At 45.4% G+C, this 22,310-nt stretch overlaps 1 protein-coding gene across 1 annotated transcript in view; it reads right to left on the minus strand.

Moving 5' to 3' along the window:
- TGM2 (transglutaminase 2) overlaps positions 1 to 22,310 on the minus strand; it is a 157,285-nt gene that overhangs the window by 76,027 nt on the left and 58,948 nt on the right. The window contains exon 2 of the mRNA XM_069243740.1: positions 6,301 to 6,480. Coding sequence (XP_069099841.1) covers positions 6,301 to 6,480 — 180 coding nt within the window. The remainder of the gene's footprint in view (positions 1 to 6,300; positions 6,481 to 22,310) is intronic.

Raw genomic sequence — 22,310 nt, forward strand, 5'->3', positions numbered from 1 at the left:
ACAATATATATATATATATATTCATACATACACACACACACATTTTTATGGTGCAGAGAGATTAAGACATTAGCTCAGATTCTCAAGATGTTGAGCTGAGGCTGGGATCTGACTCTGTCTCTCAAGTTCCAAAGTCAGCAATTCTATCTGCTATGCCCCCCCCCCCACACACACCCACATTTCCTCTCTTATATTCTGTGTGGTGTGTGTCCAGAAGAGAATAAACTAAAGATAGTTCTGACCCTTTCCCAACCCCTCCACGATACTACAGCACACAGAACTTTCAATAATTCCTCACCCATTCCCTCATTCTCTCCATTTGCCTTGGCTCACCATTCACTTTCTCTCTTGTCCTGCCAAACGTAACTTAAGCCGCACCACTGCCTCACTCAGGAGTTCCAACACTGCTGAACCTTTCCTGGCACACAGGCAGGTCTGAAGAAGCAGTGGCACAGTGCCACACTGGCACTACACATCCCCCGCTTCTTATCCCGCGCTGCATACACTGGCCACACTCCATCAATGCTCTTCTGCCCCCATGCTCGGGTTGGCAAGAGCAGTTGTGCTGATTAGAGTGTGGTGTGAGCTAAATGTCTGATGCACTTAGAGGCATATTTATAAGCGCTGTGGGTCATGCTTGCGCCAAGCAACATGAGTGACACAAACCTCTAAGTCGGAGTTTTGAAACCAGGCAAATCCACTTTAAGTGGCTTTGAATGGCCTAAAATATCTGGAGCAATGCAACACAGAGCAAATGGCTGTGTTGCATTACTCGGCGCAAGGGAGGTGCTCCATGGGCATTGAGTGGGTGTTCTCATGCAACTCCCATTGTTTTTGATGCATTGCCAGATTTACCAAACCTGCTTAAACTGGGAACGCAACAACAAAATATGCCTCCCCAGTAGCGGAGTAACCAGGAAAAATATTTTTATTTTTCCTTTGCTACTTCCTCTTTCTATGTGTGCTGTGTTGTGCAGCACACAAAGAAAAAAAAATGTGCCTTTAGGGATTGTTTTTGTGCCAGAAGGTGCCCCTTCCTGCACTAAAACAATCCTGCATGCAACGCAGGCACCCTTGAACCATTGTGCAAGGATGCCTGCATTGCTGCTAGGCTGCCAAACGGGCACCAGCGCAGGGAACAAGGCAGGAATGTGCCTTACACCTTTAAAACAGCGCATTCCTGCCCTTTCCCAGGGACGAAGTGCAGCGCCGCAAGGTGCCTTACTGCACTGCACCACTTTGCCATAAATATGTCCCTTAGTTTGTGAAACCTATTTATTTTCTGTTTTAAGGAATAAAATACTGGAATGATTGACAAATCACTAATGGGGACTAGATCCCTGAAATGCATTGGAATGAAGAACATGCTCATATAAAGAACGGTTTGTAAATTAAAGGAAGGCTATTAAGTAAAGGCACTTCAAAATTACGAATGGATAAATAACCAAAATATTATACAAACTGCACCTTAAGCCACACACGGATTTCTATGTGGAGGTTGCTTTTTGTTTGAATTGCCAAGGAACCTAGCATCCTAGCGCTACAGTGGCAGCCATCTGAATCAGAAAAGCTCCTTTCTGTTCCCGGTTAGGAAACGTCCGTCCCAATACTACAAATAGGTATCGAAACTTTAAAAGTGCAGAAAGGGTCTATCTGTATGTACAACAGCCAGAGCACAAAATGAGGAAAGGTCCGCTAGAGGCGTGATGTGCAGTACACAGATATTTGGACAGGCATTTTATGGGATCCGTTAAACCCCTGCTGTGTGTGAGCATACGCACACACACCACAAACCCCGGATCCCTCATCCTTTGATCTGTACGTGGACTCCTCTTGATTTCTGTAGGTGGTTTCATGATGAGACAACAGATGCAATCGGAACACGTCACATCCTGTGTCTGGGACAGGCGTTCTCCCATAGAAGATCTCTGTTCCGCCAGCGGGGAACGAAGCATGAATCAACCATTGATAATTTACGTGCACATGCAGCACGCTCTGGGCACGGAGGCCTAGGACTACGCACCGTGTCACACTGACATAGCACACAAGGTACGATTGCTTCACCAACAGCGGAACTTCCCACCCGCGCCACTCTGTCGTCATAAAGTCTAGCAGGCCCGACTACAGCGCATAGTTTCTTGTCCTGTCCCATGGCGAGTCTCTGTGACTGAAAGTGTCGGTGTGTTCTTTGGAGCGGTGCCCAATGCTGAGCGGTTTTCCTCACATCACGCACCACCCCCCAGATTTCATGGTTAGCTTCCAAAGATCACTAGTCACAGACGAAAGCTCCCTGCCTGGACTAAAGTGGCAGACTGTGTGTTCCTCTTATGTACTGGCGCTCTACAGAAACTTGTTTTTTTTCTTTAACTCACTCTGAAATGCTACTTAAGCTAAGAGGGAGGAATGGGGCACAGCGCGGAGAGCTGGCTGGCCACCGAGGCATTTTACAAACACCTGCGAGAAGCCCAGGAAGTAGCAGCTATGGGAGGACATTACATTGTTTCCCCTTCCCATGAGGGACTCGCATCAAAAGCAAGGCGTGCGTGGTGCTGTGTTGCTGTGTTGCTAGCACGCTAGCGATTCCATTGGCCTGGAGTTTCTTTCCTGTGTTCAGGGCCACTTAAAAGCGGAGGGATTGAGGGACTGCACACAAATCACACAGACGTCTGCTTCACAAACACACTCACCGCCAGCCAGCTTGCAGGCTGAAATCACGTAGAAAGTGACATCATAACCGACACCTGTGGTGGAACTGGTCTACCGGGGTGTTGCTTGAGAGAGCTACCAGCCTTCAGTCCCACCAAATAAGAAACCGTGCTTTGAATGATGCAAGATTCGTCCACGCCTATCTTGGCATCCACATAGAAAGTTATGCTTGGAACAAACAGCATCAACGTCAGCCATGCTCAGAAGTGAGGGCAACTCAACTTGTTGGAAAGTGAGCTCTTCCAGACATCTTTCCAGCAGTCTATCCTCTGGAAAGTAAGTCCCTCTGCCATCACTTGGACACGACATTCATCCAGAACATGGGTCAATATTCCCTAGAATTTAGAGCATTAGCTGTTCTCTGACCTGAAACTCACTATAACCCTGAATGCTTTGAATCCAAGTAGCTGGTCCCAGATGGTTCTCCAAGAACCCTTTAAATGTCTTTGCATATTTTACACCATGGCTAATGAAGAGTGGCCTTCACATCCCATATCTGAATGTTGGGGATAACACACACAGGCATGGAATAGCACGTGAAGTCTCATCTTTTTGACACTATGCTCTGCACTCTTCAATGCATGCCCAAATGGACATTTTGGCAGTGCACAGGTGGATGGAAATTAATTGATCGATGGGTGGACAGTTGCCATTTTCACTGCTGCTGTTGGTGCCTGCCCATGTTGCTCTGTAGCTGTTCTCTATAACAAGCGTTGTTGTTCTTCTGGCTGAGCTCTTGTCGTCTCACAATGCAGAGGTGATAAATAGCAATAATAAATAAATATTATTTAATGTTATTTTGATGGTTGCCTAAGTATCCAACTTCAAGCGTAGCTTCTCCAAGTCAGGACTTTACCCAAAATGTCTCAGCTAGACTAGAAAATGCAGCATCAACCTCTGATCTCACTTTTGGTAGCGACAGGCAATTCAAATGCTCTGGAAACTATCCACAGTGGATATCTGCCCGAATGAAGACTACTGATATCCAAACAATCTACATTTGCATTAAACAAAATGTCTGTGTTTGTTCTGTGGCGGCCTTCAAAAGTAATTGAGGTTGTTTGCACTGCACTGGAAAACGACCAAAGCAGAGGTAGAGAAAAAAAAATCAATCAGAGAGAGGGTTATAAGAAGGTCAGACATCTTGCTAGAGGGAATTCAAATAACCATGAATCCAGCCACTGATTCATTTGTAAAATAATAAATTAGGGTACCCAAACTTTTTCTCAGAAGCCTGCAGCCAGCACTGACGAATACTGAGACAGCCGAATACCAGGCTGCCTAGTCTTGACACCACCTCATGTTCCTTTGATCCATCACAAGACACTCTGCTGCTTTATCTCACTATTTTAGTGTCTCTTTTATCTCTGCCTTCTCCCTTGATCACTCTTTTTCCGTCTTTCTCTTCTTCCTTTTCACCCTTTTTTGTTTTCCTCTCTCTTGCTGTAGATCAATGTCTGATGATGAAAAGTACATGCTGGTCCAAAAAACTGATCGCTGGAGGGCCCCACCCGCATCCAAATTAAGCAGTGAATCCAGCAACCAAAATTCAAGGGAGATAGTCATTTTCTATATCTCTCTCAATCTATCTCTGTCTCTCTCGCTCTAATTTGTCAGCCCTCATATGATCTCTCTCTAGCTATCTAATAATAACCACTCACTTACAAACAGACCCTCAGCCCTTAGAAAGATGCAGTTTGAGGCTCCTACATCCATGCATGGAATGCACATTCCTGGATTTAAGCACACCGTGTGGTCTAATTTATGGCACTGATATCACTTCACTCCATGGAGGAGGCAACTTCCTGGACATCCTATCATTGTTATCTGGCAACTGGAAAATAAAAAAGGACCAGAGAGAGAGGAACAGAAATAATAAGTTTGACAAGACCATTAGAGTCCTGAGCCCCGACAACATCCTCTGTTGCCGGCAGAGAACAATGCGCCCTGCAGGGTAGAAAGGATTGAGCTAAGACAACAGCCAGAGGAAGCATTTTGGGACCTACAATGAGAAATAGTTTTGGCGCCAATACAAGAAAAGTTATTATGAAGTTGCACATCAGGGTTTCCTGGGTAATGCTTCATGTAGGACACTCTGTGGATGGAGGATGGGTAGAGGAGAATGACTCATCACTCTGTTGGTGCTCACATTGCCCTACACACTCTTGAAGATTGAGAGGATCTCTGTGATACTTTGCTTCAGCTGACCCGGTGGAATGTGCACTTTTAAAGTTATTGAATGCCCTGCATGGTTATCTTTTTGATAAGTCAAGGTATGGCAGGGGTAATAGGACTCTTCAAGTGCTGGCTTCAGATTCCAGGGATTATGGTCTAAAATTGACTTTTTTCATAGAATACGGTGAGCACTCCAGCTGGCAAAATTAGTTTTTGGCCTACAGCACTAAAAATCCATGCACAGATACTGATGTCATGTGTACAACAAAGGTAATGCAGCTGGTCCCATATTGCTTTTGTGGAATGGAGATTGTTACCGCATGTTTTAAAAAAAAAATATTTGTTCCTAGACTTGATAAATGAAGTGAATCAAGCTTACATAGCACTCCCTTGCTTGTATTCCATCCCGCCTCATCCTTCCTCAGTCTATCAACCCCTGTATGGAAGTAACCAGGGCCACGTAGCGTGCAGCAAGCTGTGTTTTGCAGATAATACCTGCTCTGATCTGCTGGTCATGAGTTTGAATTCTGGCAAGACTAACTCTGATTTTCACCCTTTGAATCCAGGCAAACTCAGTATGTATTTTATTTACCCTGCTTAGAAACGGCAGAAGCATGGTATGAGGACCTATACTAAAAGTCCCTGCGAATCCAAGCAGCAACACTGCCAACCAGGTGACCCCCAATGAATAAATCCATAGAAGAAGAAGCTGAGGATGTTCCGTAAGTGTCAAAGTCAATGAATCGCCTTGAGCTATATGGACAGTGAATGTTAACGTAATGATCTCTGAAAGGTCATGAGCCCAGGGAAATGTTGGCAGTTTCAATGACGAAAGATAAACTTGCCTCTTTTGTGAAAGTCCACTGCTAGACCCACACACAGTATAGGATTGGTTTCACTTGGTTTACCTTAAATGAGGCTACATTGAGGATCTCCAGGAAGCCTACTAGTGCAGGAGAGGCCTTGGACAGGCATCCGAGACAAAATCTCTGCCAGCACAACTGGCAGAGTGATTGGATGACCTAATGATAAGATAAACACTCTTGGAAACTCTGGTCTCCGGCCTACTTGGAAAGTGTCTTAAGAGGCCTTCACACACCCACTTGCTTTGCTTTCCTTGTAACCAAGCCAAAGCACTTCTGAGCCTCCTTGGATCTGCAGGAATGGGCAGCTTAAAATAGCACAAAAATGATAAGGCTTCACCCAAACCTATTCCTCTTTTTATACATTGTATTTATATTGCTCAGCTCCTACCGTGCCCACTTGTTTCATGCTAAATGTCTCTGCCTAGTGGAACATGGATGCTCCTAATTTTACCACCATTGCACGCACCATCTGAATTACTCCCTTGCTTCCCAGGGGAATGGATTGAGATGAGCCCCCTCACACTGAGATGGCAGTGAGTAATATGAGACTTACCGGTTTGTACATTGAATGCAATCTGATCAACGGTCTCCTGGTAGCCTCTGGACTGGAAGTTCAGGGTGATGGCGAAGGACTGTCCTCGCCTCACAATCAGCTTTGCACACCCTATGTCAGCGGTTCGATGCTGCTTGTTGTTGACTTGACAACCCAGGTCGCAGCTATCCAGCTTCAAATCTGTAAGAGGAAAAGGACATGACCCAAAATACAATCAAACAATAAAGCAATGTTGCCTGGTTTCATGATTGCTACACTGAACAGTAGAACATTTTTTTAAAATGCACCTTTTGGATTCAGAAGGGAGTTTGCCCTCTAAAAACAGTACTACTTCAAGGCTTAGAGATCAACTGACAACGATAGAAAGAAGGTCATTGGAAGAAAACACCAACTTGTAACGAAGGGCATCGCGTGTACCCATAGGAGAAGTGTGGGGACATAAGGGACAACAGGTAGAGCCGATGCCTTCAGATCCAAAGAATAACTTGACACATGAACAGTAAACCTGCGAATGTATAGCTATCAAGGATCATGTAAAGCATTAGAATAGACAGCTCATCTATTAATTGCATTAGTTAAACAGACTGCGCATATAGGATGTTGGCAAATGTAAGGACCTTCAAGGTAGGTGAAATAAACATTTCATTCTTAAACTGACGTGATGCAAAAACCCTGTACCAGGCGTAGCACAAGTTATATCAAAGACCCTTTGACTCCCCGTGATGTGAGAGAGTTGCCCCTTCGTCCTGCTCTTCATCCCTTAACAGCCTTCTGTTTGCTGCTAAGGTAAGGAAAGGAAAGAAAACCACAAAATGTAAACAAGTCTATGAAGAGAAAGTGAGCAGAGCTATTGAAACCGCGTCTGCCCTGATAAATGGAGAGAACCATGGCAGGGGTAGCAATGGGAAGCCTGTGGTAAGCATGGCTACCGCTTACTTAACGTCCATGAATCAAACAAACAGATCTTTCAGGTAAGCTAATTGAACAAGCACTGGCAAATCCAATTGGCTGTCAATCTTTTGGTTTTGTCAGTATTTGTTTTGTCATATTTCCAAACTTTATTGTTGGGGAAGCTGCCCAGCCCTTTTCAATCTAATAAAAAAATAAGTATTGGCTAAAAGCAAAAATATTTATTGGTCTAAAAAAATCACAGGTTGCAGTAGCAGTAGCTCGAAGTTAATGGAACTAGTTTGTGTGGACATGCTCCTTGTGAAAGGGCAGAATGCCATCAATGACAGCGAATATAGCCAATGGCTGAAGTGGGCTGACATACTACACTTAGCTGTATGCTGTAGTAGGCAGAAGGCAATGTGAATGACACAATAACAGACCAGTGCATTAAGAGGGTTGGCTGTAAATCCCTATAAAATAATATGTATTTATCATTATAATTTTAGTCAAATCAAAAGGTCTTGGCTGATGACAGACCTAAAAACCATGTTAGGTAGTGTTGGGAGAAGGAGGTTCGTAGATCAGTGATGATCAATACATTCTGCTTAACATTCAAGGTCCTGTACTAAATATAGGAAGGGTAAGGTTTATAGGAGAATTGAGAGTGTGTTATGCATCCCCAATCTCCTCTGGGAGAATTAATGCTTCTGGTCAAAGTCCCTGGAAATATTAGTTGATTAACAAGGAAATAGAGGATTTTGTTTATATATTTATTTATGTGCTGACATTCAGGCGTTAAGTAACTTGTATTAGACAACTTTTGAAATAACAGCAACATGTAAAGGCCAGGCTAATATCCAGAAAAACAGGTTTTAGTAGTCGAGCCATGATGGAGGGAATGCAATGAGGATCTGTATGGAATGTTTGGAACATTACAAATGATGACATTTTGAAGTCGGGCGAAGAGTTCTGGAAACTCACTTGCTGTGAAATTATTTTATTCATTTGCTTATTATACTTGTCAGCAGCGTTCGAAATACAGCATCTAATTTCAGCCTCTGTGTGTGCCCCTGCTAATGTTGTTTTTTCAACAGTTGTTGTTTTGTATGCTATTTTAGGCGGTAATTATTGATTTAATCACACACTCATTTAAAAATACCATTGTATTCTCAATCCCTGATTATGGTTTAACAACCCTACGTGTTCCTGGTGCAGACCTCCAAAACTATGGGTTTTGGAGTATTATTTGAAAAATTAAGTTATATTTTGGATGTTGCCTCAACCTTTTATCGGTAAAGATTTGGTATAACAATAATACAAAGTGTACGTGATGGACAAGCTCTGCTGTTCACACCCTCGTACTCTCACATCTGGATGCTGGAAATACCCTTCTCCGTGGTCTCTCAGACTCCACTTTGGCCGACTTTGAGGGCATTCTACATCCAGAAGCATGCCACATCCAGGGCCTTAAGAAATATGGCCACATCCCACCTACCATGATGGTACTCTGCTGGCTCCACTTGCGTCTCATGTCATCTTCTGTAACAATTGTATCATCTACAAAGGCATGCTGGCCAACACCCACCTCCCCTTGGGCTCTCTACACATCCACAGCCAGGGCGCCATCAGGCTGTCACTGAAGGGCAAAATACAAAGAAAAAGGCAACAGAACTTCCATTGTATACTCCTAGGATCTGCAATGTCATCCCAGCAAACTTGGGGGCTGCTGCAATCCTGCCTGTCGATTAGGTGTTGGTTGGGAGTTGAAGTGTCAGGAGAAGCAGCAGTGCTTAATTTGTAAATAAAAATGTACTAGTGCCCAACCCTCTCCTCTGAAACACGCAGCTGCTGTAATTAAATGTGAGAGCACGAAATACTGAGGCAGGCTGATCCTAAAGCCATCTGGTGCCTCCGTAATCCCCTTACAGTCGCTCTCTGCCCTTTCAGCTCACTCTTGCAGCTTCCTACTGTCCCCCTCTGACGTTTTTTTCGTTTTCCTCTTCCTTCGTCTTCCTTTTTTGTGTCTTTTGCTCACAGTAAATGCTTGGAGGCAGAACGATAAGTGCCAGCCCTCAAAAACAGGTTCCAGTCCCCCTAGCCGGAAACCACCGGCTTAAATTAAGCCCTGAGAAGCAGTCCCTTTCTAGGTGTTGGAAAATGTATTATTAGTAAGGGCAGGTAAGTACCTACACTTAGCAATAGGCCACTAACCCCCACTAGGTTCAGTTAGGTCTCAATAAATTAACCCCAGCTCAACCCGTGGTAGCTTGGCAACGAGCGGCAAGGCTTAACTTGAGACAAAACGTAAAGCATTCAAGTATCACAAAACAGTAATTAATTAAAACACAGGAAATTGTTTAAAAATCCAAAACCAATTTATCGAAATAGGAAATATTTGTATCTTTAAAATGACACCAAAACGAATAAAATTGGATAAAGGGAACCGGAGATATGATTTTTTTAAGAATTTGTGTTTTTTAGCGCTTTCAAACTAATAGCGCAATCTGGTCATCTGGTCGCAGCTCGACCGGGGCAAAGTGAAAGTTTAAGGCCAACTACGATGGAGCCTTGCTCAGCTACAGCAACTGGGAGGCCTCGGTCAAACGTTTACCCTCGGACTTAGTTGTTTTCTTGAAGATTTTCTTCAGCGGGACGAAGTCGCCAGTCCGATCCAACATCCTGGAACCCTTCCTCGGAAACGCGTCGCAGGATCCCTCGGTGAAGATTTCTATGTTCAGACTTAGACGATTTTTTGAGATGAAAATCCTTCGACCAGGCTGAACCTGAATCTTGATCCGACGTCCCTGGAGCCCTCTTGAGACAAACTGCCTGGGAGGTCCCGGCCAACTTTCTACATTCTGACTTAGTCACTTTTCCAGAGATTTTCTTCAGCGGGACGAACCTGCAAGTCAGGCCAGGTCCCGTTTGAGGCAAGCCGGCTAGAGTTGCCATGGCAGGTCAGTCCCTTTATGGAGCTTTTGCCAAAAAGATCTCCAAACGTCTCAAAAATTCTGGATCTTCTTCCAGAGGGTCTTTTAAGGTTCTTTTGAAGTCCACAGCTCTCCCCAAGGTTCCAGAAGCTCTGAGTTACTCCTTGAGGGTGCGGACTACAACTCCCAGAATGCACCTGGCTCAAACTCCAAAACGGTCACTGGACAGTAGTCAGCTGGTCAGTTTCTTCAGGATCTGAGGCAGGGGACTCTGGTTAGCAATTTTTCACCTGTAGCAAACAGGGAGTCCCTCTTTGAACCAGTTGAAGCCAGGCAAAGTTCTTCTTGTGGTGGAGCCCAAGTGTGCAGCTGGTGCAGTCCTTCAGAGTGCAGTGTCCAGGTGCTGGTCAGGGGTCCAGCAGGGCAGTCCTTCTTCTTCTGACTTTGTTCCTTGTTGGGATCTGGTGGGGAATTGAGGTGTGGTAGCAACTCTGCCATATTTATACTTGCTCCGCAGTGAAAAACAGGGGGGTCCTGGTTCTCCAATCAGATGCAGGGTCCTTCCCCCGTGATGACCACTTCCTGGGAAGTGATGGCAAACATCAATTTCAGGGAGCAACATTCTTCAAAAATCCATCAAGGCTGAAACTGATTTTTGGAGGTTACATCAGGCTGAGCCCACCCACTGGTGTGGCTAAAAATCTTAAACACACCCCTGTCCTGCCCTCTCCTAATCTAATGAAGAGGGCACTTAATTGGGGTTGCAGGATGTGAGGGAGGTGCTGGGCTACTCCAAATGTCCTTCTCTTCCTCTCAAGGCCAGTTTGGCAGCTCTTCCTGCTTCCCCATCTGCTGAGGTAGGTTAGCTCCCCCAGGCACATCTCTTTGTGTTCAGCCCAGGCCACCTCACACCTCATCAATGCTGCCTGGCCAGGCTCCCAGAGGCTGGCCAATCAGAGTCGGCACTACAGGGCTGAAGTTGGCAACTTTTTAGGTAGAGTTTAAAACTCTTTACCTTAACAAGTTATATTAAATCCAACACATGTAAGTTGTGGGATTTATTATAACAATTAATTTGATACCAAACTTGAGGTATCTGACACTTAAGGGGACTTTGTAAATTAAAATAAAGTCTTCCATTTTACTATATGGAGACCATTCACTGCAGTGATGGAAAAACGAATTTGGCTGTTTTACCTCACCAGGGCTTATACAACTATTTTTATAAGGTCTCTGCCTATAGTTAAATGGCACCCAACGCTAGGGGCACATAGGGCACACCTTAGGGGTGACTTATACGTAAAAATAAGGTAGTTTAAGACTTTGAAGTACTTTTCATTCCAAAGTCGAAATGTGCATATAACTTTAATTTAAAAGCAGCCAGCAAGGCAGGCCTGGGCACCTCAGCAGTGCACCTATGGGAGCGCCACCTATGCTAAACCTACATGCCCTACCATATACTAGGGACTTATAGGTAGGATGACATAGCCAATTATAATTAGCCTAATTTGCATACTTATTTTATACAGCGCACAGGCCCTGGGACTGGTTAACAGTACCTTGGGCACCATCAGAATCAGGAAAACCCCAGCAAAAAGTGAAAAATGGGGGCAAAATATTAGGGGGCCTCTGCAATCAGCCCTGTTTTCTCACACTAGGGATTTCCTAATTGGTAGCAGGTCCGTTGGATACTTTATTTTGTATTTACTATAATGTTCTAAATCACCTTAACCCCAAAGTGGAAGTCTAATGGAAGAAGGGAGGGAGGTTGGTTTACTTAATCCTCTCAGAGGGCTGGCTTAAGGAGCTCCAAGGTTGAGTAGCCTCAAAGGTTGGTAGATTTTTGCATGAAAATCAGAGCTGCTATTTAGGTGAATGTTCTGGGTGGGCTTTTTTGCTGCACAAACACAGATTTATTTAGATAAATGTTCTTGTTTCTCTGCATCAATGTCTACAGTGATGTGGTCAGGGACATATTTATGACTATGAGGCTGTCATTTATATTTCAGACCCTAACAGACACCAGGAGTAGTTCAGTTTATGAATGGAGGTCTTGTATAAGAGGTGGTGGGGGTGTGGCAGGGTGCAAACAGCTTCAAGTGTTGAAGCAAACACCTTGATCTTCGTGGTCTCCTCAACATGAAGCCAAAAAGGCCCAGTGAGTATGGAAAGTGCCAGAGTATAGAAATGGCGATGGGCCTTGCCTCATTAATTTGAATTAGATATTTTTTAGAAATTGAAGCTTAGAGCATTGTGCTCAAGGAGATCAGGGCGACGAGGGTTGATAAAGTTTGACCCACGTTTGTTTGGGGTGGAGTTTGTACTGCCTAATTCATATGGCTGGTGCAAGCACTTACATGTAAGAGTGCAGGCTAGGTGCATGGGTAGACTTTTACTCAGCCTTTTGCAAGATGAAGAGTGCCTCTGAGGTCTGCTCTAAATGCTAGGCATTGGGCTGACAGAACAGTTTACATTTTTCACTATCTGCTTTGTGTCTTTACTTTAACACCCATTTTATCAAACCTGAAAAGAGATCTTGTCATTGTGTTGCGGTAGGGGTTCATTAGTGGGTACGTGTTTAGGAGGCTGGCTCTATATATATAGTGTACAAAAATAATGTGCACTGTGTAGAGAATCCAAGCGACTCCACCTTGGTTACCAGAGGTCTGTTTTTAAGTTAGGTGGGCAAGCAGTTAGGCTTATCTTGGAGATGGGCTAAGCACTTGTTGTGCTCACAGTATCATTGAATATGGATACACACTTGGAAGGATAACTCAAGACCAATTTACAAAAATACTTAAGGTTTTTATATAATTTTTAAGACCAAGATCATCAGTCATGTAAGTACTTTTTAAATTATGAATTTTCAAAGTTTAGAAAATGTTCTGTTTCTCTGCATAATTACACTCTATAGGAATGAATGGGAGAAAACTTACATATAAACTTACATATAAAATCAGGCAATGTTTTGACAAGGGTCACCTTCTGTTTTTAGGTCGAGGTCATTGAGATGTCCTATGGGCCAGCCGGAGAAGTTCAGGCGGTTCCCGGATTTGGCAGGAGCAGCAACTGAAAGTCTTGAGCTGGTGCAGAATGGTGGAGGGGACCACTTTGCAAGACACTCTGCAGAGTGTAAGTCTGGTGGGTCCCCTTGGAGTGTAGAGGTTGCAAGGGATTGGAGCCCCCTACAACACAGCTGGTTTGTCGATGCAGGGGCCAGGGAGGCTGGATTCAGTGTGGATTGGTCAGCCAAGTGTTGTGTGTCCTACGGTCTTTGGAGCCATGTGCAGGTCACTTTGAAGGTGGATTGCAGGTCAGCAGGACCACTCTTGGGAAGTGGTTCTTGGGTGTCCTGAAGTCCCTCAATGGAAGTTTGCTTCTGGTCCTTAGAGAGTCCGGAGTGGACTTTTCTTCTGCGTATCTGACTTTGGGGGACTGGTACCCTCCGCTATGGCACATCTCAGCCACTGGAGGTCGCAGTGCCACCAAACTTGGTACACTGGCAGGGTTTGTCCTCTGGATCTGTTGGGTGGAATTTTGTCAAGCTGATATGTCCGGTTTGTTGGTCAGCGGCGATTCAGTGAACTGGACTTCATTGGTTTCTTGCCTGCAGAGTGCAGGGATTGATGCCTTCACTCTGAGGGAGGTTCTTGACAATTGTTAGAAGGTTGGGGGTCCTCTGATAGTTCTTAGAGTCAGTCTGATGTCCAGTCGACCCCTTACTGACAATTGTCCAGTGCTGGGTGCAGCAGGCAGGGCTTGGCGTCTTTTTCTTCTGGCAGCAGGACTTCTGTTCTTGAGCCTTGGCTCTTCTTTTTCACTGGCCTTCTTGTGGCCATTGAATCTGATCTGTAGGTCCAGGGATGTCCACTCAATACTGCATTTAGTGGCCATTAGGGGGAGATCCTGGTAGTGGCCAATGGCGACCTACAGGGAGTGCAGAATTATTAGGCAAATGAGTATTTTGACCACATCATCCTCTTTATGCATGTCGTCTTACTCCAAGCTGTATAGGCTCGAAAGCCTACTACCAATTAAGCATATTAGGTGATGTGCATCTCTGTAATGAGAAGGGGTGTGGTCTAATGACATCAACACCCTATATCAGGTGTGCATAATTATTAGGCAACTTCCTTTCCTTTGGCAAAATGGGTCAAAAGAAGGACTTGACAGGCTCAGAAAAGTCAAAAATAGTGAGATATCTTGCAGAGGGATGCAGCACTCTTAAAATTGCAAAGCTTCTGAAGCGTGATCATCGAACAATCAAGCGTTTCATTCAAAATAGTCAACAGGGTCGCAAGAAGCGTGTGGAAAAACCAAGGCGCAAAATAACTGCCCATGAACTGAGAAAAGTCAAGCGTGCAGCTGCCACGATGCCACTTGCCACCAGTTTGGCCATATTTCAGAGCTGCAACATCACTGGAGTGCCCAAAAGCACAAGGTGTGCAATACTCAGAGACATGGCCAAGGTAAGAAAGGCTGAAAGACGACCACCACTGAACAAGACACACAAGCTGAAACGTCAAGACTGGGCCAAGAAATATCTCAAGACTGATTTTTCTAAGGTTTTATGGACTGATGAAATGAGAGTGAGTCTTGATGGGCCAGATGGATGGGACCGTGGCTGGATTGGTAAAGGGCAGAGAGCTCCAGTCCGACTCAGACGCCAGCAAGGTGGAGGTGGAGTACTGGTTTGGGCTGGTATCATCAAAGATGAGCTTGTGGGGCCTTTTCGGGTTGAGGATGGAGTCAAGCTCAACTCCCAGTCCTACTGCCAGTTCCTGGAAGACACCTTCTTCAAGCAGTGGTACAGGAAGAAGTCTGCATCCTTCAAGAAAAACATGATTTTCATGCAGGACAATGCTCCATCACACGCGTCCAAGTACTCCACAGCGTGGCTGGCAAAAAAGGGTATAAAAGAAGGAAATCTAATGACATGGCCTCCTTGTTCACCTGATCTGAACCCCATTGAGAACCTGTGGTCCATCATCAAATGTGAGATTTACAAGGAGGGAAAACAGTACACCTCTCTGAACAGTGTCTGGGAGGCTGTGGTTGCTGCTGCACGCAATGTTGATGGTGAACAGATCAAAACACTGACATAATCCATGGATGGCAGGCTTTTGAGTGTCCTTGCAAAGAAAGGTGGCTATATTGGTCACTGATTTGTTTTTGTTTTGTTTTTGAATGTCAGAAATGTATATTTGTGAATGTTGAGATGTTATATTGGTTTCACTGGTAATAATAAATAATTGAAATGGGTATATATATTTTTTTGTTAAGTTGCCTAATAATTATGCACAGTAATAGTCACCTGCACACACAGATATCCCCCTAACATAGCTAAAACTAAAAACAAACTAAAAACTACTTCCAAAAATATTCAGCTTTGATATTAATGAGTTTTTTGGGTTCATTGAGAACATGGTTGTTGTTCAATAATAAAATTAATCCTCAAAAATACAACTTGCCTAATAATTCTGCACTCCCTGTATGTTAGGTTTAGGGATGTGACCCCTTCCCAAAGGAAGTGGTCACATAGTGGGTGTAGACACGCTTGTTGGCTATTTTTCTACCATCCAAGATGGGGAAAATGAAATGGAGTCGCCACCTCGCCTGCCACACTTGGGGGTGGTGCAAGCTAAAGGTGGCCACTCCTCCTACTCTGGATAATTTTTCCCGCTGGTTTTCCCACTCAAAGTGGGGGAAAAAACATTGGACCGGCATCTGCTGCTAGCAGCAGAGTCAGAGATCAGATTTCAAAGGCAGTAAAGCCTTTGAAGCTAACCGCTTTGCCTGGGTGCCTGCCTGGGGAGGAGGTGTAACACCTCCACCCAGGAAAGGCTTTGTGTTCTGGCTCCTGAGAGCAGAGGCTCTCACCACAGGAGTCCAGACTTTTGTCTGGTGGTGGCAGACTGGTGAAACCCAGTCAGCAACCATGTTAGGGCTGTTAGGGTTTTCAGGGGGCACCTCCAAGGTGCCCTCTGGGTACAGGGTATAATAAATCCACTGGCATCAGTGCAGGTTTATTATTCTGAGTTGTTTGATATCAAACAACCCAGTATTCAGAGAGGTCATCATGTAGCTGGAGAACTCGTAATGACCAGTTTCCAGCATATGTATGTGTTATGGCTCTTCCCTGTACACTCACTATATCTTAAGGTTTTGTAAAGACACAGTAAGGGCATATTTGCTCATGCAAACATATGCCCTCACATGCATTATAATGCACCCTATCTTAGGGTTGTAAGGCCTGCCAGAGGTGTGACTTACTTATAGTGCATGCACTGTTTGTGGACAGAGCATTCTTGGTGAGTGCCATGTCAAGTTTGCAACCTTTAAATACACCTTGTCATGCATTTGCAAAGGCAGTCTTCATGAGGCTGGTGTGCGGCCTCTCAGAGTGGCACAATTGGTGCTGCAGCTCTGGGTGGCCCTCTCCAGAATCCATGCCCTGGGTGCCAGGGATACCATTTACTAGTAACTTACAAGGATACCTGAAGTTTCAATACATAGTGCAGTTTTGGGGAAAGATCTGACCCTGTGAACCTGTTTTGCAGGGGCCCCATCCCTTACACTCTAGCCACATCATTTTCCAGGCAAAAAGTGTTGGGGGGGTACCATGTCAAAAGAGGCTCTGTCTCACAAAATGTCCAGCAGTAATTGTGTACATTAGAGACAATGCCAAAAAGACATACAAAAACATGAGGGATGTTTGTGAAAGGTTCCAGGGCTACCAGATTTGGCTCTTTGAAAGTATGCACCATTCCATTTCATTCAAGGGAGCAATAGAGAGCTGTACATAAATAGTGTTAGGCAGTGCTTTAAATGGAAAAATAGAAGTGCAGGTACTCTGTAATAGAGTACCTGCTTGTTTCTGAGAAGTTCCGGTACTCTCCAATTAAAAGTATTACGTTTTTCCTGAGATATGCCGGTACTCTCCCTCTCAAAATAAAAAAGTTCCGGTACTCAGTACCGGAGAGTACCGGCCCATTTAAAGCACTGGTGAATGCTTCTAAAGACAGAGGTGGTCTCCTTTTAGTGTCTATGAAGCCAGGCAAGAGAGAGGCACCTGTTTTAAAAGAATTACCTGCTGCTTGATGAGTTGCATTGTAAGGTGTTTTCTGAATTGCTCAAATGAAAGGGCGCGCATGATGTGTCAATGGATGTTTTTCCCGATGCTGGAGCATAGTTTGGGAAGGCTTGCCTTCTGGTCTTCTATATGTTCCCGTTCTTTATGTAGACAGTAGTGCTAGAATTGCTTCTTCTGGTTTAGTGGCACCTTCAAATGATACGTTTTGGGGGAATTAGCATAGTTTACTAGCCAGCGCAGGAAGTACCTTTTCGCACTCCTCACTGGGGCACATTGCAGTTCACAGCAGGGGAGTGCTACAAAGTCAGTCAAGTCTGTGAGTCCCCGAGGCCCAGAACAAGTAAAATTCACTTTGAAAGATTTACACGTCACAGTTAATAAATGTGGCTCCCATGGCTTGCCTCCTGAGCCTGCCATTTCCATCTTAACAATAACTGGTTTTGTGACCCATCTTGTATCCTGATGTGGGCAACTCAGTCTGACACCAGTCATTTGTAGAAAAATACTTGTGACAACACAAGATCTTCCCTTCTACCTGCCCCCTGTTTCTCTATATTGCTTTCTCTCCTCAGTCTACTCTCAGATTGCCCCTTCTGTTCACACACCGAGTACTGTACATCCTGTACCTTTTATTTACACACAGCATGGTTTGCAGCCTTTCCCTTCTCCTCAGTGGCCTCTCTACTCGCTGGACCCTTCTGCACTCCGTGCCCTTACTGCCCCTTCTGTGCTCACACAATGCCTTCTATGCCCAATCTCTTGGCACACTGCCCTGTGCCCGTCATTCTCACACACTACCCTGCTCTGCTCTCTACCCGTTCTGCTCATGCCCCTTCATCTCACATATAGCCCTCTCTGCTCCTGGTCTTTGTGCCCACACCATTTCCTCGCACACTGGCCCCTGCTTCTGCCGGTTTTGCATACGTGATGCCCTCTCTGCAGCCAGCCACCTCAGTGCAAACAATGCCCTCCACCTCACACACGTTTCCTTCAGCTCCCTGCCTCATCTGCACAAGCAAACTGCCCGCTCTGGTTCTGCCCATATGCCGTTCTTTTTCTACTCCATCCCCTTTGCTCACATTGCCCTCTCTGTTCCTGCTCCATCTGCTCATACACCGTCCCCTGCGCGCAGTGTCTTCTCCATACACCCATTGCCCTCTCTGCGTCTGTATCCGTAAACACGTTACTCATCTGGTCCTGCTCGCTCTGTGGCACGCTGCCCTCTGTGCTCCGGCATCTTTTGCTTACACACTGGCTCTTTACACTCTGCCTCCCCTGTTGGTACACAGAGCTGCTTCCCTTCACATGCTGCCCTCTCTGCCCCTTCTGCACCTTCACTCCTTGTTTCAACTTTTCCTCCCACAATGTTCTCTCTGCTTCTTCTACGCAGCCGCACCTCTGCTCCAGCACCACTTTCTCTGCCACTCTGTGAATCCGGCGCTCTCTTTGCTATGTCACCGCTCACACGCTTCTGCTCCAAATGTTAGTCCATCCCCCACCTGAAGTATTGCTGGCGCCGAGATCCAGCCCCCACAGAAGATGTTTATGCTCATAACTACCTCCCTGTTTCCGAAGAAGCCTCTCACCTTTTCTCACTGATTCTTCTCCTCTTACATCCACCTCTTGCCTCTACATACCTCTCATCTGTAAACTGACTCCTCCCACCCTCCTACCTTCTATCGCTGGTTCTAGTGGCTTACCAAGGTTGCATGGTGGAATCGCGCATGCCTGAACCACGCATGCCTTAAGAACGCAGTCACAACGACCGTGTTTTTACCACGCATGCCTTTACAACAAATTTCATCGTAAAAGCATGTTTGGTGAAGTAACATGAGTGATAAATTGTCCTCTGCCCTGCCCCCTTACACCTGATACCATAATCTTCAATCCACCTCACCTCAGCCCTTAAAAGTGCCCCTGTCTCCACTGCCTTGATCCCCACCCCACCCTAAAAGTAACCTCAACCTGAACACTAAAACCTACCCGACCCTGTCCTAAAACCTACCCTGACCCCCTTTCCCCACCCTGGTCCCTAAGACCTACCCCGCCCTGCCCTAAAACTACCCTAACCCCCGCTCTGAACCCTAAAGCCTACCCCCACCCGGTCCTAAAATCTACCCCAACCCCCACTTGCCCTGAACCTAAAAAACCTACCCTGCTCTAAACACTACCCTGATCCGCTGCCCCCACCCTGAACCCTAAAACCGAACCCACCCTGTCCTAAAAATAATCCGACCCCTGCGCTGAACCATAAAACCTACCCTGCCCTAAAAACAACCCTGACCCCTTGCCCCACCCTAAACCCTAAAACCTACCCTGCCCTAAAAACAACCCTGACCCCCTGCCCCACCCTAAAACCTACCCTGCCCTAAAGAGTACCCCAGCCCTAGCCTTCAACCCTAAAACCTATCCTGCCCTGAAAACAACACCGACCCTGCCCTAAGCCCTAAAAACCTACCCCTCTCTGCCCTAAACCCTACCCTGCCCTGTCCCAAACACACACCACCTGCCCGAGCCCCACTTACCAATCCACTGAGCTATTTCATTTGATTGACTAATTGGTATTGTGTGCCTCAATAGCTTGGATTCAGGGATAGAGAGCTGAAAAGGTCCCCTGCGACCCTGCAATTTACTGGCACCCAAAATTACTCAACTCGAAGATAACAAGGTTTATATTGTACCTTTATTATGATACGGAACCTGATCAAAACAGTATCTCTTTTGAGGACTTCCTGAATTACCTTCCACTGCTGTTTAGAAGCCATTGTTTAATGTTGTTGAAATGTGGGACAATTTCTATGCATTATGGGCCTGATTTCGATTTTGGCAAACATGTTACTCCTTCACAACGATGACGGGTATCCCGTCTGCCACAATATAAATCCCATAGGAAATAATGCAAAACAAAGCAAAGTGGCCGTCGAGCTGCAGCTCCTTTTAGAAGCTCCCGGGATTCCGATCTTTTATCTCTAAATATCCGTGTTTATGCCCTGCTATCCACCACCATTCCAACTATCATCGAAACAAAATGAATATCAAAACCCTTTTGAACTACTCAAACTCTACTTACATGACGGATTCTACGTTCGGCCATAAGCAGACGTTTTGATGGTATTCCCCTCTCCATCTACCAAAACCCAGGGTACTTTGATCTGCAGCATCTGAGCACACCTAAACGATCTGCCCCTTCGCTCCCGATGCTCAGCCCTGTGCCGCCCGACCTCCTCGTCTGATGAGTTGCTGTGAGACGCTACATTGATGTTGCCCACCTGCGAATGATGCTTGGAGCTCATGGATGATCATCCAGTTACTGATTTGAATGTGTCGTCCTTCCCTGGGGGTTTTCAGCTTTCCTGCTCTGCTGCTGCTTTGGGTCCGTGGTGCTCTCCTTCGGGGCCTCTACTCTCCTCTGGTTATGCTGTGGGATACGAGGCGGCACTGCAGTCCGGTTTTGATCACCTTTCTACACTTCCTACCTGAGCTGGTGCTAAACGTTGACCTCCTCGTATATCTCCCCTATTGTCATCAGCCCGCTAGGCTGCCCCAGTTCTGCTGATGGCAGGAGTTCGATAACTACAGATGAGTGATGGGTGCGCCTGACTCATAACAGTCTTGGAACTTGATACAACTAACTGCTGCGCCTTTCCCCTCTTTTGTGCTGAGGTTTGGCCTAGTGTCCTGCTAGACCACACACTGTCTGGCTGAATCCCAATCCCAGTGGCTTTCTTGCTCGGCCACCTTCCTACCTCACCCTCTGGCATCTACTAGTGACACTAGCCTGAGCCCCATACCTATCTTTATGGAGCACTCTCCTTGGACTGTAGGATCGTGGCTGATCATTTGTTGATGTAGGTCTCTACATTCGGAAGACAGCCCTCCTTTTTAGGGACATCTGTCCCCTCCCCTGCATGATGGACTCAGCCTAAAATGGCGATCTGCCTAAATACGTTGAAATGACAGAGGAATGTGCTTACACAGCTTCAAGGAAAGTGAAGGTGGACATTTAGGATCTTCATCTCTTGAAGCTGAAATAGACATTGGGCTTATCCTTTGGTGATACACGGTAAGGAAAAAAAGGAATTAAGGCTCACAAACAAGGCTACAACTCAGGAGTCCTATAAAAGCGGACATTTTGCAACACTTGAACACTTGAATACTGGTACCTCCCCTAATTTCAAAGTTTTCAATTGTTTATCAGTCTTAAAATGGGTACCCAGCAATGGTTGCCTGTCATTTCCATGACACAAGTTCCACTCCTCCTACAGAAGAACTTCTCTTCCTAGGAAAACTCTAAACTACAAAGGAAATATCTTGGCTACTCAACTGCAGTGCTTTAATAATCATCTAAGAGACAGATTAGATAAATATGTGCACTGGTCACTTGCTTACAGCCGGATGCACTTCTCAGTAGGGCACTACTTGCCTGTAAATTGTTGTATCAATAGCCATCATGAAGTCTGACAACTTAAATCCTACTAATTGCTTACGGCCAGAGTTAGGCCGTAATGTGCTTAAGATTAAAAACGCTGATCTGATCTTTTTCATCAATAAAAGAGCACAGTGGAGGAGAGCCATTACCTCTCATGCAGGATTAACACATCCAGAAAAACACCACATGGCCTTAGAAAATCTTTAACACCCTCACCGCTCTTCATGCCAAAGCTATCATCTCCCTTTACAACAATGGAAATTTTCTCATTCAAGCATGGGATCGTAACTTAGAGCTTTTCTTGAGGATCAAAAAGATGATGTTGAGTGATGTCCCCCATCCCCTTAAAAAATCCACTTCTCCCCTCATGTTCCTTGATGGAAACTCAGGGGTCATCCAGACCCCACTCTACCATATCACCTATCTCACATTACGACCACTCCTTCCATTCTAACACCGGAACTGTTGTTGATGACCCCATATCAGTCATCGAGAAAAGGTCTCTTGCCTTCCCCTTCAATCCAGCTATCTGACCTGCCCCAACCCTTATCTCATAAAAACACTATTATATACAGCACTAGAACCAGCAACAAAGCCATCCTCCACAGGATATTCTTGGATACTATCCTGCCTATCCTGTTCAATGACACACCATCACCTTATTTAA

This window comes from Pleurodeles waltl, chromosome 7, assembly GCF_031143425.1.
Source record: "Pleurodeles waltl isolate 20211129_DDA chromosome 7, aPleWal1.hap1.20221129, whole genome shotgun sequence".
Taxonomy (NCBI): domain Eukaryota; kingdom Metazoa; phylum Chordata; class Amphibia; order Caudata; family Salamandridae; genus Pleurodeles; species Pleurodeles waltl.